The sequence below is a fragment of the Trematosphaeria pertusa genome (genome assembly GCF_010094035.1).
Source record: "Trematosphaeria pertusa strain CBS 122368 unplaced genomic scaffold BU26scaffold_7, whole genome shotgun sequence".
Taxonomy (NCBI): domain Eukaryota; kingdom Fungi; phylum Ascomycota; class Dothideomycetes; order Pleosporales; family Trematosphaeriaceae; genus Trematosphaeria; species Trematosphaeria pertusa.
In genome coordinates, this window is record NW_022987218.1 from 430,277 (window position 1) to 446,532 (window position 16,256).

The window sequence follows — 16,256 nt, forward strand, 5'->3', positions numbered from 1 at the left end:
CTTCGTGTACATCAAGCTGTCGCCGGCTTTCGAGAAGCGATTCGTTATTACCGCAAACAGTCGTTGGTGCTATAGCTATGTAAGCAGTGAGCTCCGCCGCTATTCAGTCCCGGTGGACCGCTCTAGGAAGGCCAGGAAGGGAGGTGGGCCGTTCTCGTCGTTGGCATCCTCGCCCAAGACAGAGCCGACGTCCGAAGTCGGCTGTGAAGATGGGTATCCAAGGACCGAGTCGTACTCATCTCTGTTGTCCTCATAGAACAAGAAGCCCGGGCCATCGTAATAGCCGGCCAGCTCACCGTCCTCGTCGAAAGCCGCATCGCCGACTGTGAAGTAAGGCGAGGTTCCAGTGGAGGCTTCGACATACGTAAAGTCGCTCAGGAGCTGATTAATATCTGAGTCGATTTCGGCGTTCTCGAGATCACCTAGTGAGTTCAGGCTCCGCTCTGCCAACGGTTGGAGCATGACGTCGCGACGCGGGGTCTGCTCGAAATCTGAACCTGTCGGGGAGATGTTCTCCTTATTATCATCAGGAAGCTCGATCGGAGGCGGAGCTGTGGCCTCTCTCGCAAGCTGAACCGAAAGTGGCTCTTGGTAGATGCTGAAGGACAATGCCAACGAACGCATGGTACGCGCAGAAGGCCTATCTCGCACAACGATGGCCCTCGGATTGAACTCTGTATTCGGGCGGATGCCGCTTGCCGGGGTAGGCACAAGTCCGATCGAGGATAAGGGCGACGACTTGAGCGGAGAGGAAGCGGACTGCTCGGAATCCGTCTCGTCTGGCCTCGGTTAGCATGGGCGGTATTAGATGGCACTACGATGCGATCGGCCCAGTGATAGTTTGAACAATCTTGCTTGCGTAGGACAGAGGATGCTTTCGCCGGCAGGTGGCAGCTTGCGGTGAAGACTCTGGGGTTTGCTTACCTTCGGTATCGCGGATCTCAAGAGTTCCATCAGCTCCATCCATCTCATTACGCCTCTGGCTGCCAGACAACTCCTCTTCGAACTGGGCTCCTTCATTCTGAACATCTTGGCCTTGAAGCTCTTCGCTGGAAATCTCTTGGAAGTGAGCCTCCTCACTGTAGACGTCCTCGTCCATCTGCTCCAGCTCAGCGTCCTGCGGATGGACCTCGGCGTTGTAGAAGACGTCACGGTTGACCTTTCGGGAAGAACGACGAGTGCCCTGGGAACGCGGCGGGCTCGACTTCTTCTTTCGCTTCTTGCTCTGCGGATGGTCTTGAACGTCGCTACAGGAATCGCTGTGTTCGCCTCCGTCGAAAATGGTAGCACTGCTGTCCTCGGCGAGATCCTCGTGCTTGGCCTTGCGCTGGGCGGCCCTCGCAGGCCGGAGGAAGTCGTCCATTGGGTGATACTTCTGGTCGTAGCAAAGCTCACTCTTCTGCTTGCTGTGCGTCTGACCTCGTGTCCTGTACGATGAGGTCGGAATAGATGAGCCAAGCGGATCGACCTCAACTGAGAGACAGTCCTCGTCGTCAGGGATAGCGAGGATGTTATCTAGGTCAAGACCGTCCAGAACAGGGTTGCGCTTCCTCTTCCTGGAGACGACACGCTAGCCACGTTAGCATAGAATTGCTCGAGAGTGGAAAGAGAGCGCACTGCAACGGCGGCTCTGACCTTCGCTCTTGGTTCCTTGCCCTCAGAATGCTCCTCCAGGCCCGCGTCACACGGTGTTGAATCCTGCAAGCTGGTCAGAGAGCTGTGCTTCACTGCGTTTGTAGGCGATGTAATACCTCAACTTCTTCGACGCCCGTTGACGCTGCAGGGTGACAGTCGAAGTCGGAGTCGGAGTCGTAGTCGCTCAGTGCTGGTGGCATGGCTACAGGCTTTTATCTGTGATCCGCTAAGCGAATCACTGAACGGTGAAGCGAGTGGTGAGGTGAAGGCGGATCGGATTCGAAGTGAGCTAGAGTTGAATTGGAGCCGGATGACCGCGCCCGCCATTCTGGGAAAGAGCGCGTCACCTCGAGTTCCCAGCAAACGCGCCCTCACATGATCAGTACCAAAAGGTATGGTCCAGAGTCAGGGAACTAGTCAAGTTTGGGTAGGAAGGAGCGACGGACATCTCTGCGTCGCAAGGAGTGAGTATGAGAGGAAAAGGCTCTTCTACCCTTTGTAGTATTGGACGACAGATAGAAGCTTTGACAATACCTGTCTCTGAGCTGGGGAAGTTTCATATAACTCTGCCAATATATAGCTCTTATGCGGATTCGACTTCTTCGCGAGAGCGGAATGACTAGATTCGGGTCGCCTGAAGGTGGGACAGGTAGGCCACTATCCTCTTTACGACAGCGAGACACGCATTTACAGAACAAGACTAATAGGTGCATGTGGAAGATGGAATTGCTAGAAAACGAAAGTAATTACAATCCATTTTGGATACATATGAGAGAGACAGCGAAAGGAAGCTGCACGAAGCCTCAAACTGGATCAAGACATTTGTCCAAGTGCCAGAGCAAAAAGGGGTATGAGAATAGTTTTTGGAGAATCTAAACGTGAAGACGCCGACGTAGGGATGTGTATCGGAAAATGCGGAGCCGTGTCATATCCTGCGTAAAGGTCATTTGCCCTTTCCATCCAGAAAATGCCTCCAGAACGCCAGCCATACGGCAAATGAGATTCGCTTGAACGCAGACGGGAACCAAGGAGATGAGAGCGAGAGGCAAACTTTTAGACGCGCGACGTTAGCCTTATCGGAGGCATCACGAAGTCTATGTCGTCCTCGTCGTCTTCTTCGTCGTCGACTTCGATGTCCACTACCTTTGTTGTTGTGGGCGTGGTGCCAGTTGCTGGTCGGATTTCGGCAGGCAGTATTGCCTTCGATTCTGGCACTGGCGCTGGTATTGGCGTTTGCAATTTGACTATCAGCTCTTGTTGGGCTGCTTGTTGTGCCTCCTTCTCTTTCCTTTCGGCGTACTTTGTGACTTCCTTTTTAGCGGTTTCGAGCACTTCCTCGAAGTGTTTGCGGACGCCGTCCAGTTCTTTCCGACAGTCTCCTTCGCGTAGTGACTGGTGAGCAGCCCTCTCACACAAGCCTTGGGCCTGCTCCAATGCCTTGTCGGTCGAGTCGAACAACCCCACAGGTGTACTGTTGCTGTTGTTGGGACCGCGTCCGCTTCGCATCATGGCCGCCCGAGTCCGCATCGAGGAGAGGCCTGTGCGATGTCGGTACCCGATCTTAGACATGACTGCATCGTCGTCGTCGTCGTCGTCGTCATCGTCGTCGGAGCCAGCCAGGGCTGCCATCTCGTCCATCTTCGCCGCCATCTTACCCTTTCGGAGCATGTTGCGACCAGTGCCGATTGCTCGAACAAGCGTCTCGAAAGACTTCTGGATCTGGCCATCGTAGTAGACCACAACCATGGTCCGTGACCGGTATTTCGAAGGGCCCGATGCTTGGCCCGATAGCACCGAGGGCGTTTTCCGTTTTCGCGACGTGAATGGGCTCGAGTGTGCGGCAGTTGATGAGCCCGGCTCTTCCCTTATAGCGTCAAGGCCCCGTATCGACTCGACGGAACCCGTCTTTCGTTTCATGGGCGGTGATCTTGACACGGGGACCTTGGCCAGCTCACTCTGCATCTTCACTATCTTCTCCTCTACCGCAGCGACGTCCTGGAACCATTGTGGTATGTTGTCGTGCAGGTAGTTGAAGGACTTCTCAATGTCCGACATGGTTGACGCGGACGGCGGGCGAGCGCGAGCGTGAGCGTGCAGTGGAGCGTCAAGACGAGCGGGATCGGGAGCGGGCCGCTGGGTCGTCCAATGCGGCCGTGGTGGAGTAAGGGGGAGTGCTCCAGCCGGCGACGACAGGCGGTGCGGTCGTCAGGTTGTTCGGATGAGGTCGATGGCGCTTGTGTACAGAGGGCAGCGTAGTCGGATGGCTGGCGGCCGGGAGCGATGCGCACACTTTAAGAGAGGCGGGCGGCGGGCAGGGGTGGTGTCTTGCGCGAGATGGGATCAACAGGCCGGGCTCAGGAAGCTTGTCCGGCTGCGTGTATGCCGCAGCGGGATTAATAGAGTACAAGGACGCGGCGCATCACGGGCAGATGCAGGAGAGAGGGAACAGCGTAGCGCAGCGGGTGCAAGGAATCGATGTCAGCGGAATGGGTGGTGTCTTGTGGAGCGATTTGTTTGCGCGCGGGCTAGGGCAAGACGGGGGCTTGGCTTGTCTCTGGCTCTGGCTGATTGCGCATCCTTGGCATCCCGCACTCGCTTTATTGACCGGCTTCATTTCTGCATGTCCCGGGCGCGCGTGTCCTATATTGCACACGGCTGCGGCGTCGCGCAAGAGTCGACGAGGCCGCCGGGCGTTGGAGCCACATCGCGGACGGCGGACGGACTGTGAGCCTCCACGTGGGCTGCTCTATCGGCGCGTCGGGCAGACATCTCGCGCCGGCTTCTCAAATCGCTGGCCTCGCTGCGATGACAGTTTGCTGTGCGTGTTGAAACCTGAACATGACAGTGCCGGCGCATCTGCACGAGAGGGAGGATAAAGCGGATCTGCCGGAGGCGCATGGGGCATCAGTGTCCAGGCCGGGCCCATCCAAAGACGTCGCGGAAGGGATCGCGGATGGCCGGCCAATCAACGCGCCCCTGACGCACGCTGCCTGCTCCGCATCCACAGCTGCAGCCGGCCGTCGACCTGCCTCTTCCCGGCCCCTCCGGCGTCAGCACGCACCTGTATTTCGTGGCCGCCGCGCTTCTTGTTGCATATTGTTGCGGTGAACGCTGGGCACGCTGGGCCCGCCGGCCATTTCTGACTACTGTATCTTAATCAGGCTTTCCATATCGCTCGGGATCGTCCCTCGCAAACGCTTCCGCGCACAGGCAGCCCACCTGATCTGCAGATCAATGTTGGCGGACACGTCCACCACGGAGGGAAGCGCATTCAAGTCGGAGACGGCGGGGTTCTTCCATGATGCTCTAATCAACCAAGCCGGCCTCTTGTGCGTCTCGTCACGCAGTGCCCAGCGGCAACTGCATGTCCCCGTTGGGTGACGAGAGATGGTGGGTGAATTGAGAGTCACGAAACACAGCGAGCAAGGGCAGCGGTATGTCATTCATCTCGGAGCTAGCCGCATACGAGGGCGCGTAGAAGCAGGACACAAAGCGAGCCCTTGAAGACGCGGCGGCATGAATGTCGTCAACGAAACAGCCAGGTTCATGCCCGCCGTTGTGAAGGGCTACCTTGTCGTTGCACCTCGATGGGGAAACACGATCTCGTCCTCTCCTGAACGGGCATTAGACTAGCATTGGGCGTACACGGTAGCATAAATCCTCGTCGACCAGACCAGGAGTGCCAGGCCGAGCTATCACGCGGCCTGTGCGCGTCTGAGATCCGCTCTCAACACGGTGATTTGAGAGGTCTGAAGCCCCGGCTGTAGGATTATGGTCGGCGATTTCTTTGCTCCTGGTCAATTGCAGTTTGATAGTGGCGCCCGTCGAGATGTGGACTAGTTTGGCTATAGTGCCAAGACGGACAGCCGATGCGCACTGAACGAGCCTCTGACGCGACCTCACTGCGCGGGAGCCTCATCGCAGCGCCGTAATCTCAAACGAACACCTCAATGCAAGCTCGATAGGCCTTTTCGCGACCGCATCGTGATGGTTCTCTGGAGCATTTGACTGGAGCAGACATCACGCCATCCAGCGGTTGCTCGATAGATGACGACATCATTATCTTGAACGCCTCGCAAGCTCGACAGCTTCAATTCTTCTCACTAACTGACTTCAACTTACGAGTGCAGCATCAAGGCAGCAACCATAGCTTCCACTACCGCTCCTCGCCGCCTCGCGCGTTTTCTGCACACCATGTCCGCAACAGCTCCTACCAAACCGGTGCTCCCACCGGCGCCCTGGAAGGCGCTCTTCAACCAGCATGTGTCCAAGATGCCTACGCCGCAATTCGTCCTCAGTACACTCGCCGCCGCCCCGCCCGGCTCCCCCACGCCCTTCGTCCCCAGAGCTCGCTACTGCATCTTCCGTGGGTTCTGGACGGAATTGCCAGAGAACAGCCACAATGACGCCGAGAGGAACCCAAAGGTGTACGAAAGTGATTGCCCTACTTTGACTACGGATGTGAGAATGGAGAAGGTCGGCCAGATATTTGGGACTAGTGCCGGCCACGCTGAGAGCAGCGAACAAACTCAGGGAAGCGGCGGCGGTGGCCCTGTGGAGGCCGTTTGGTGGATTGAGGAAACGGGCACTCAATGGCGGATTAAAGGGCGAGCATATATTGTGGCCAACGACATTGAGGGTAAAGAAGAGAGCAGCGGAGTTAGGACCGTCAAGAGCGAGGTAGGCAGGAGAATGAGAATCGTTGACGACACGAAAGAGAGGGAATGGAGCTGGACGAGAGAGCTGACAGCTTCTTTTGGAAATCAATCTCCAGGCATCAAAGGTATAACACCCCGTCTTCCGTGGAACGATTGGATCTAACCCCGTCGAGGCTCCTTCCGTGCCCCTCCGCCGGGTAGGCCAACGACTGAGCCGCACGACGAGAAGAACCTTGAATTGGGCGCTAAAGTGGATGATCTTAACGACCCTGTTGCTCGCAAGAACTTCCGTCTCGTCATCATTGTTCCGGATTCCGTCGAGCAGACAGACCTCAGCGACCCTGCCAAAGCTCGTCGATTCCTATACACGTTTGATGAAAGCATACGCGCAAACGCTGGCTGGAGGACCGAGGAGCTGTGGCCGTAGAGCGCCCCGGTTCGACCTGCGCGTCACAACGTTCTGACGTGCAGATCGAGCCATGTCCGGGGACGCAGCCGTTAAAAGGCTGAATACACCACCCAGATGACTTCACAAGCCACAACAATTTATCATATGAAGGCTTCCACAAGCTTCCCTTCGGTTTTGCTGTGCCGCAGTGCGACAGTTCTCACGTGGGCGGAAAGGACTCGATCCGCAACCTGCGACCCGCTTGTGCAGCTGTAAGTATGATTGATTATTGTCCCGAGCCTGTCGCTACGATCCGAACGCATATTGCGTCAAGGTCCGTAAGCAATCTAGGGCCACACTACACGGGACTTTCAAATGCCCATTCGATAGCCGTTGATGAGTCCAACGGTACACTAACTTGCGAAACCCGTGCCTCTTAGCAAATGTATTCGCTACCTGCAACCAACCTGCCGTGCAACTTATCCCATATTGACCGTGCAGCAGACCCGCTTACTCTCCAATACTCGAAGCCCAGCTAAGTATTCCAAACTTATGGCTCAGGTCGGCGACTTGATCACGCACCCGCTTCACCTTGTCAACACTCTTCTCGCTTTTTCGCCTAGATTTGGGGCGTCGATCATCCTGAGCAGCCGTCCGACCTCCGCTGCAGGCGATCGAGTTCAGCAATCATTAACCGTCCAATCAAATCCTTCCGCCTCATTCATTTCCATTATCGTTCAAGCTCCGGTACTCCCTCTACGCATTCGCATTTCTCAGTACTGTGCCACTGCTAGCCTCTGTGTTTCTCCGGCGGCGAAGCAACGTTGCGCAATACCGGTATACATACTACCCAATGGTGTTTCTAACTCAATGCCTCCACGCCGCCACGCGTCATCCAAGGTCTAGCCTTGTGTGTCTCTCTGGGTGTGAGAAGCCTTAACGTTTTCCAAACAGGGAAAGGCGCGAACGCAAATTGGTGTTGATCGGGCGACAGCCACTCGCACCCAATCTGAACGGACCGAGCCTTGCCCAGCCAGCGCCGGGCCGAGCGCCTTTAGCGAGGAACGCGCACGTCCATCGTGTGAATTGCCCGCTCTTTCTGCCTTGCCCTTGCTTTTCGTGTATGAAGCTTCGTCAGCTTCACTCCGATTCGCAGGCCCAGCGTCCCAAAACAGTATCTCATCGTCCACGCCATCATTCCCTGCACGGCTGCAGAGAAGGAGGTTTTTACTGTTTCAGAAGTTCGGCAGTGGGAGAAGGATGGGCTGCTATTTTGGGAGGCATGCATTCCTTTGTGCCCTTAGGGCTAGGCATTAACTGCCTGTTTGGGCAGGCAGCTCGTCGGGCAATATGGTGTGGGCGAATCAGAAAGGGGGAGAGCAGAGGTGGGGGTTTCGAAGGATCGTCTTCAGGGTTTTGAACCTTGGAAGAAAGCGTGCTTTTTTAACGAACAAGGACGCATGCGCTCGTCGGTCGGTGGAGAGGTTGTTCCGTACGTATGAGTGTGCGCGGCTATTGTTTGGGAAAGGTTTACGCCGTGCGGGCCTCGTGATGCTGGACTCCGTTGATGGGGATCGGCGACGAAAAGAGCGCTGCGACTGGTTATTGGCGACTTCGCGGGCTGTTATTTGGCCTTTTTGCTGATGTGGCCTATCATGTGCCCTTTACGCGGTTGAACGTGACCACTTCTGCTTTCTGCGTGAAGCGGCTTGCAGAAAGGTTTCAGCACGGTATGTGTGTAGCTGAGTGTCTTTCCTCAGAATTCCTCAGCTCATCACTTTATGTCAAGGAAAAGCGAGATGATAGGCCCGGAAAACTCTCCGCTACACATGAACCCTAGCCGCTCCCCTCCGACCCCGGAAAATTGCGCAAGATCATGCTTGCTAGTACAGTAGCTCATCCCTTTTTCTTTGAGCACGATCGTGCCGTTTCAAAGTGCTCCAAGCCAACCCTTCTAGCGCCGCTAAACATAGTCGATCTGTTAATTTATCTGAGCTGAGTCCCCAGTGGTGGGCGAGTAGCAACAGCCGCACACGAACAAAGCAAGATGCTTCGATGCAGGAGGTGGGAAAATTGTGTTTCCATGCGACCTACCTTGAAACCTCAACAGCATATCGAATGATCTCAGAACACACCAACGTAGATCCGCGAAGATGGATGGGTGGTCAGCGAGCGATATTGAAGCTCATATCCTGACTGTGGAAATGCGATTTGCGCCCTCCGAAGCGATTGCGCACAACCACAAGCCCCACATCCGCACCGGGGGGACAGGCATCACGAACCTCCTCACGCCCCTCACCAACTACCAGGACGCCCCAGCCGTAACGCCGACCTCCGCACCCGTGTGCCCCCTCGTGTGCCCCTTACACCAACCCACACCCCCTCTCCTTGTACCTCCGTACACTCTTTCGCCATGCTGGTTCAGGCAAATGGCTCTCTTAAGGTACACAACTACCAACTAGTAACTTCCATCCCCACGGTAAGATAGCGACGTCACCCAAGTCGCCGACATGTACCACCGCTCTACCAGTCGTCAAGATCTATGTGTTACCATGCGTTACAAAACATGTAGCGCTGTAGCACGAGCTGCTCGCCTATGTGGGACTTGGCCTGCGTAAGCGCCGGGAGGCAGGAAGGAAGAGGGGAAACGGGGATACGGAGCAGGCGAGGCAGGTTTGTAGGGATGGGGCTTGTACGTGTTTTGGGCGAAGGGATTTTTTTGGGTTCTGTGAGAGGTGGCGAGTTTTGCTTTGTGTGAGGATTACCTAGCGGTTGGTGTTTGGGATTGGGCGTTTGGTGGTAGTGGGGAGGCGGTGTGAGGCGTGTGTAGTGTCGAGGGACTAACAGAGGGATGAGCGTTGTGGACTGTTGGGAGGGTGAGGCGGCGGTATCACGTTGCAGAACGGTAGTGGCTGCCCATTTGCTCCTCTGAATCATCAAGTCGGAAAAGCCCTGTCTGCCAGGATGAACGTTCTCCACGGCCAAGGCAGTTGTTGATGCGCATGAGGCTCAACACGATGTGAGCAAGGAACAGACGCCTCGTGATGCGCCGCATCCGGCCGTTGAAGTAGTCATGCATACGAAAATGCGGACTATTGAGTATATGTGTATTTCTGTGAGTGGTTGAATTTGCTCACTGGGTCCTGTGTTGGTTGGAGCCGGGGCTTAGTGTGCGCTAACTTGCATATTCTCGCGGCATGTGTAGGCATGATCTGTGGATGATGTGCTTGATGTACAATACGGATTTCCTCCGACATACTCCCGTCCGAGATGACCGCCGGCTTGACCTAACACTGGGTTGGAAAGGGTCCAATACGATCTACTCGCGTGGATGATCGATGCAAATCGTGGAGGTACAGGGTTCGGCAACATATGGAGGATCGAGAGGATCAATATGCTCAAGAGCAAGTGGGACCAAGAGGAGAGCGAATGATCCACCATGATTGAAAACAAGCCGTGACCGCTCCTTTGAGCAACTCAGGCCGTTGTGCATGCAGGCCATCAGCCTTTAGTGAAGAAGCTCGCAATGCTGCCTTGACCTTGCTTGCCGCCCTTCTTGCCCTTCGCTGTGCTCGCAGGCTTGGGGGCGGGTTTTGGCTTCTTAGGCTGTGGCTCGTCTTCTGAGAACGACTCCCAGACTGGCTCCTCCTTTGTGACTGCCGATGGTCAGGAGGATTTCCAGGGTGCTACAGGAATTAGGACTCACCGAGATACCCGTCCTCATCTTTCACTGTCTTCTTCTTCATTACGCGCCGGCGGCCTCGTCTTCGTCCGCCTTGGACGATGACGGTGGCTTCGCTCTCGGCCGATTTGCTCGTCGCTTCCTTGTCTAACGGTGCGTCTTGTGAATCATTCTCTGCTTCTGGCGGGGCATCGGACATCTCTATGTCAGCTTCCATCATCTTTCGTAGCTTTTCCTCACGCTCTTCGCGGGCTTTTCGTGCTGTTTCTGCCTTTTCTTTGTCGAACTGGACCTGGGGCTCATCGTCCGCATCGCCTTCATCTTCGGACATGCCTTGCATTTGTTCTAGATACGTTAGCAATGCCGTGTGAGAGGCGTTATAGACCTACCATCCTCAGCAGGGGCAGGCGTGGATTCCTTCGATTTCTCAGCCTCCTTTGCCTTGGGCTTGGCCTTGGCGAATGACTTGAAGATATCTCCCGCCGTCATGTTTTTCTTAACATTCGATTTTGAATCAGACCTTTTCAGCGAAGCAGTAGTTGGACCGGGCTGGGGTGTTGATCGTCCTGAAATGTTAGCCTCCGAAGCACTTCCTCTGCGTGCAGGTGCTGCCGTCTCCTCTTTCTTCGCAGCAGTGGTAGCGCTGGGCTTAGAGGCAGGTTTAGTTGCTGGCTTCTGTGGAGCAGGATTGTATTTAGTGGTTCTCCGCTATAGATGGATTAGCCTACAGCTATGGGAGACATTAGAGTGCGTCTACCTTGATATAGGGATTGTGTATGCATCCATAGACCCTCCATCGCGCCAAAGGATCCTCGTTCGCGTACTCAGTAGCTACCTCCTGGTTGCACACCGAGAGCACATTGAGATTCTGCTTCCTTTAGCTTTCATAGTGTCCAGCGTAACCGTGACCGCGCTCATACCTCGATTGGACCAGGCTCTAAGCTGTATATGTGTATGGATGTGATCTCGTCGAACTCGGCTTTGGTCTCTGCCGGCCAATGTCAGCTTCTTCCCTCAGATGCCCCACCGGTAACGGCACGAACTCTCAAGCTCCTCTTCCCTCGCCAGCACAATGGACGTCTTCGACACCGGCTCTTCCGCGGGCGCCTCCGGCTCAGGCATTGAGCTCATATAGGGTGAGCTGCGCATGACAGTGTCCTCTCCATCCTTGCCCTTGATCCCGTTGGAGTGCTCGGAGCTTCGCTTCTTGCCGGTGAGGAGGTACGTCGCGTGAACGGATTTTGGCTTCTTCGCGTTCTGCTTGGAATGGAATTCGTAGAGCATCCTATGCATGGTGAGATAAATGGTCTCTAGATGTGGGCCTGTACACACTGTTTCGCGGTATTGACATTGACCTTCAGCGCTCGACTGAGCAGCCGGTAAGTGGCCTGCGAAGCGTGAATTTGGGATCTCAACTGCTGCACTTTCTAGGGCATACCGGTCGGTTGTCGGTGAGAACGCGAGCCGCAAGATACTCCTTGTAGTTCTCCTCAGCCATCGTGGGTGTTGCAGGACCGGAGAGGAAGTTGTGGTGATGTGGTGTAGCTCAACGAACGTGAGGAGACTTTTGTGAGGAGCGCGTCGCGGGGTCATGTGCACGCGTCAAAGTGGTGGCCAATCAGACGACTCCTACGGCTAAGACACATATTCCCACGACCCGCTAGGCTCTCTCACTCTCAACACACCATACTCGATAATGAATGCGGCCGAAGACGACGACCTCAAGCTGCTGCGGGCGTCAGCCTCGCTGCTAGCCGACCTCGAGAAGCTGCTTCCGAGAATACTACGAAAACGGAAGCACGACTCTATCGAAGTACACCAGCGCGTGAGAGAAGTTGATATGCACAGAGTCTTCGCTTCGGTACTATCGCGTTCTTGAGTTTGGTATTCGTCAGCTAATATCATGCAGATTGAGCCATTTCAAGAAGATCCACAGCTCCTAGACGCTCATCTGAAGACGCTCATCCCTCCACTGGTTGCTGCCTATTTGGATTCTCTCCGTGCCCCTTCACGACCAAGGCGGAAGAAAGGTTTTGTTCCTCTATCGCACGGAATATGTCAAATCCTAAATCTCTTCTGCAAAGTCAGAGGAGACAAGGTCATCAAGGGCTTTCTCAACAACGAGCCCCGACACCTGGAGCCAATATTGAAGGAGTTCGAAAGCGGCAAGAATTATGAGACGGTGGATGATGAACCTCTGCCCCAATCCATTGTACCGTGGGCAGAGCGTTATGTTCTCCTGTTGTGGCTGTCGCATCTCATGCTAGCTCCATTTCCCTTGGCTTCAATGTCTGCTCTTCAGTCTTCTCAGGAAACGTCCATCGCTCTCGGAATCGATCTCCCTCCTGAGGTACCCGGCGTCGCTCTCCGTGTATTGGCGATATGCATCAATGGTCTTCAATCAGCCTCCAAAGAGCGCGGTGCTGCAGCAAATCTTCTCGTAAGGCTCTGCGTCCGACCTGATATGCAAAAGCTGGGGCTTCTTGATACGCTTGTCAAATGGTCCCTAACCTTTTTTACCAGCATTTCAGAGGGCTTTTCCAACATACACCAATGTCTGGGCGTGCTCTCATTCCTCGCTGGTCTGGTCACATCTGCTACGAATGAAGAGATTGGCCCCTTCCTCCCAGCGATATACCAGTCGTGTCAGAACATCATACATCAAACTTCTCTTGCCTTTGTCAGGTCATCTGCAGTGGCAAGAAAGCTAGTTATCAAGACCTTGCGCAACATCGTCATTCATTGCCTGCAGGCCGGGGACGGGACGAATAAGCTCGACAGCACAACCGTACTTGAGGAAGTAATAGAGTTCTTACTGGAAGCTCTGGCCGACGGCGACACTCCGGTACGATATGCGGCCAGTAAGGCACTCAGTATCGTCACATTGAAGCTAGAGCCCGAAATGGCAGGGGATATTGTAGAAGCTATCCTGGGCTCGCTCAACGAGAACGTCTACTGGCAGGGATCAGTGCGGAACCTCAGCGGCGTCAATTCTCTTCGGTGGCATGGTCTTACTCTCACGCTATCTCATCTTCTGTATAGGAGAGCTATATCGACGACCCAACTCCCTGAAATCCTCAACGCGCTATTGCTAGCTCTGGCATTTGAGCAGCGATCCGCTACTGGCGGATCGATCGGTACGAATGTTCGGGACGCAGCATGTTACGGAATTTGGGCACTGTCTCGACGATATGCGACGAAGGACCTTCTTGCCGTGGAAACTTCTTCTATTCGAGCCTCTGCACATCGGAAGTCACTTTCAGTTCCTCAAGTGCTTGCCATAGAGCTACTTGTTGTCGCATGCCTGGATCCTGCTGGCAATATACGAAGAGGTTCATCGGCTGCTCTCCAGGAACTCGTAGGCCGGAACCCCAATACGGTTGAGGAAGGCATTGCGCTTGTGCAAGTTGTCGACTTTCACGCAGTAGGATTGCGGGAACGAGCTATGTGCGAAGTCTCCGTCCGAGCTGGCAAGCTGTCCCGGATGTACTGGGAAGCCCTGTTTGAGAATCTTCTCGGTTGGAGAGGCACAGGGTCACTAGACTCCCCATCGCGCCTCTTCGCAGCACGCGCGATCGGACTCTTATCTGTCAACCAGCCGCCGACTGCCGTCCTTGAAATGGCGGGTCAGATGTCGGCAGCAGTTTCCCACCTAAAGCCTCGAGAGGTCGAAGAGCGTCAGGGCCTGGTCTCGGCGCTTGCTGCATTAGTAGATCAAGCAACTCAATCACAGTCATTTATGGATAGTCCTGAGCGAGCTGATCTTACTACTCTTTGGAGCCTACTAGAAAAAGAACTGGACCTCGAGGAGAAGGCGTTCACGTCGCCAGCTTTACGCCCCGAACTTACCGCGTCCTCTTTCTGTAATTTCTTAGGAGCAATGGTCACCATAACATATCCGGGGGCGAACGAAGCGGGGACTTCGCAACTCTCGACTGCGATGGTTCGCCTTTTCAACCTCTGTCTTGCGAGGCGTGAAGACTCAGTCTTGGAAGCCATCCCTCGAACGACTCGTGGCGTCCTCCGGCTATTGAACATTATCTCTCCCGTACAGAAGGATGAGTTGGTATCCGAATGGCTGTCAAAGCTCGAAAACGAGGCATCGTATAACGGGCTCCGCTGCTCAGGTCACGCCATTGCTCTCGGAGCAGCATATTCCTTACTTGGGGATGAAGACACGACATCACCGCCCACAGAGAAGCAGGCAAGCATCGTTGAGATTCTCGCTTTCAGGTGTACTGCGGCAGTTGCGATAGAGGCTAGGACGGTGGCTCTCCAAGCGTTCGATGTCATGTTGAGAAATTGTCGAAATCCTCTCTCGGCTGGACCACTATACCCTGGCGTGAAAGACAAGATCGCAGATGCGTTGCATATTGGTCTCAACGACTACACGGTCACCGAACGCGGCGACGTGGGCTCTTTAGTCCGTCTCGAAGCCTTGAGCACAGCCGGCACTGCATGGGAGACCGGACTGCTCAATGGTTCAACCTATGAGGAGAACCTGCACGCAGATGTTCTCCGCTTGTCACTGGAAAAGCTGGACAAAGTCCGCTTGCGAGCTGCTCAGGTTTTGGAGAAAGGCTCATATGAGCACTTCGAGAAAGTGGCTGGCGGAGTGTTAGAGGGTGTTTCTTCCTACGCCTACTTTTCCAATGCTTTATCCGTATTGCAGCCAACGATTCCAAGAGCTATCACGGAAGCCGTGTGCCTGGGCTATATTAGCTCCGCAGGCATGGCTTCGGAATCGGTGGTGCAGAACTCTAGAGCGGCACTCTTAGACGCTGTGGATGCTTGGCCTGCAGGTAATCAGGAAGATATACATGCGCAATTCACCCTTCTCGATTTCGCCAATTGTCTGCTCGATCTGCTCAAGCGCCATCTGGATACCGAAAAAGTCCTGCTACCACTTCTGGAAGCGTTAGCCTTCCTGCTCGACATGCAGGTTCTACATCGGCTGATCTCTACCTCCTTCAAGTAAGACTACTCGGACGCCCTCGTACGTCCTCGTTCCCTCTGTCCCTGCTAACCGGGCGTGCAGTTTCCGCGCTCTCCTTTCTTATACCCAAAAAGCTCACTTCAAATCCACAAACATGCAGAAACTGCACCTCGCGCTTGACGTCTACAGAGGTCTTGGTACGATTTCTGCGACCCGCGCGGATACGATCACGAAGCTCACGAGTATGCTGTTGCATCCGTTTCCGAAGGTATGACAAGACCTTTCACGAATTTTGAAGAGGGTGCGCTGACTGGATGCTAGATTCGCATTTCGGCGGCGGAAACGCTGTGGGTGCTGACACAGGAAGATGGGTTGAAGAGGCATGATTGGAGTTTGCCGGGCAAGAGCTTGAAGCCGGTCGTTGATGGGATTAAGACGAGCTTGACATCCAGGCGCTGATTGGAAGGAAGGCGCACGTCTGACAGGCTCTGTTCCATCTAGCCACCCCGTATTCCCGAAAAGGTACAAACATGCCAGAAAAGCGGAGTCTGCTGAAGTAAATCAATGCCCCAACGTCTACTTCTACAGAGCTCGCTTCCAGATACCACCGCGTTCCTCCCCTATAGATACCCAAACAGCATCATCTCACCTCGCTAACCCGCTCAATCCCTCTCGTTTACAAGCTGCCAGCTCTCCACAACGGCTCAAGTCCTATTAACATCGTTTCACCTCCGCCCAACTAACTTCTCCAACGCCCCAAAACCGCCCTTACCGAGGAACCGCTCTTCTGGTCCGGCTCCGTACAGTCTCCAGCTCCCAGACTAGCGCCCCCCTCATACAATTTCTTAGTCCTATCCGCCCCGAGCTCGACCACACCCCGTCTAATCGGCCTCCCGCTCTCAAAAGCCCTCTTAATGTCTCCAGTCTGGAGCCCCGTGAGCCGCATTGCATCGCTCG

General features: G+C 54.8%; 6 protein-coding genes across 6 annotated transcripts; 2 read left to right on the forward strand and 4 right to left on the reverse strand.

Annotated features, from left to right (window-relative positions):
- Nucleotides 1-34: 34 nt before the first annotated feature.
- On the reverse strand, nucleotides 35-1,941 carry BU26DRAFT_305550 (uncharacterized protein). The gene is made up of 4 exons (XM_033821846.1): nucleotides 1,752-1,941; nucleotides 1,618-1,698; nucleotides 925-1,570; nucleotides 35-779 (listed from the first exon to the last, which is right to left on the reverse strand). Exons 1-4 carry the CDS (start codon nucleotides 1,833-1,835, stop codon nucleotides 100-102), a joined length of 1,491 nt encoding a protein of 496 aa, XP_033683777.1. The 5' UTR covers nucleotides 1,836-1,941; the 3' UTR covers nucleotides 35-99.
- Nucleotides 1,942-2,487: 546 nt separating this feature from the next.
- Nucleotides 2,488-3,877, reverse strand: BU26DRAFT_305577 (uncharacterized protein). The gene is made up of 2 exons (XM_033821848.1): nucleotides 2,649-3,877; nucleotides 2,488-2,587 (listed from the first exon to the last, which is right to left on the reverse strand). Exon 1 carries the CDS (start codon nucleotides 3,688-3,690, stop codon nucleotides 2,689-2,691), a length of 1,002 nt encoding a protein of 333 aa, XP_033683778.1. The 5' UTR covers nucleotides 3,691-3,877; the 3' UTR covers nucleotides 2,488-2,587; nucleotides 2,649-2,688.
- Nucleotides 3,878-5,522: 1,645 nt separating this feature from the next.
- Nucleotides 5,523-7,085, forward strand: BU26DRAFT_518986 (uncharacterized protein). Its single transcript, XM_033828944.1, has 2 exons — nucleotides 5,523-6,418; nucleotides 6,467-7,085. Exons 1-2 carry the CDS (start codon nucleotides 5,830-5,832, stop codon nucleotides 6,718-6,720), a joined length of 843 nt encoding a protein of 280 aa, XP_033683779.1. The 5' UTR covers nucleotides 5,523-5,829; the 3' UTR covers nucleotides 6,721-7,085.
- A 2,100-nt stretch (nucleotides 7,086-9,185) lies between these two features.
- BU26DRAFT_305641 (uncharacterized protein) lies at nucleotides 9,186-9,900 on the reverse strand. Its single transcript, XM_033821849.1, has one exon. The coding sequence runs from the start codon at nucleotides 9,616-9,618 to the stop codon at nucleotides 9,229-9,231; it is 390 nt and encodes a 129-aa protein (XP_033683780.1). The 5' UTR covers nucleotides 9,619-9,900; the 3' UTR covers nucleotides 9,186-9,228.
- BU26DRAFT_518989 (uncharacterized protein) lies at nucleotides 9,775-11,889 on the reverse strand. The gene is made up of 8 exons (XM_033828945.1): nucleotides 11,802-11,889; nucleotides 11,696-11,751; nucleotides 11,407-11,648; nucleotides 11,284-11,351; nucleotides 11,121-11,231; nucleotides 10,753-11,071; nucleotides 10,388-10,708; nucleotides 9,775-10,337 (listed from the first exon to the last, which is right to left on the reverse strand). The coding sequence occupies exons 1-8, from the start codon at nucleotides 11,859-11,861 to the stop codon at nucleotides 10,183-10,185; spliced, it is 1,332 nt and encodes a 443-aa protein (XP_033683781.1). The 5' UTR covers nucleotides 11,862-11,889; the 3' UTR covers nucleotides 9,775-10,182.
- A 170-nt stretch (nucleotides 11,890-12,059) lies between these two features.
- BU26DRAFT_427057 (beta-tubulin cofactor d) lies at nucleotides 12,060-15,758 on the forward strand (the record flags this gene model as incomplete). The annotated part of the gene is made up of 4 exons (XM_033823715.1): nucleotides 12,060-12,224; nucleotides 12,273-15,337; nucleotides 15,402-15,567; nucleotides 15,621-15,758. 4 exons carry the CDS (start codon nucleotides 12,060-12,062, stop codon nucleotides 15,756-15,758), a joined length of 3,534 nt encoding a protein of 1,177 aa, XP_033683782.1.
- Nucleotides 15,759-16,256: the final 498 nt, after the last annotated feature.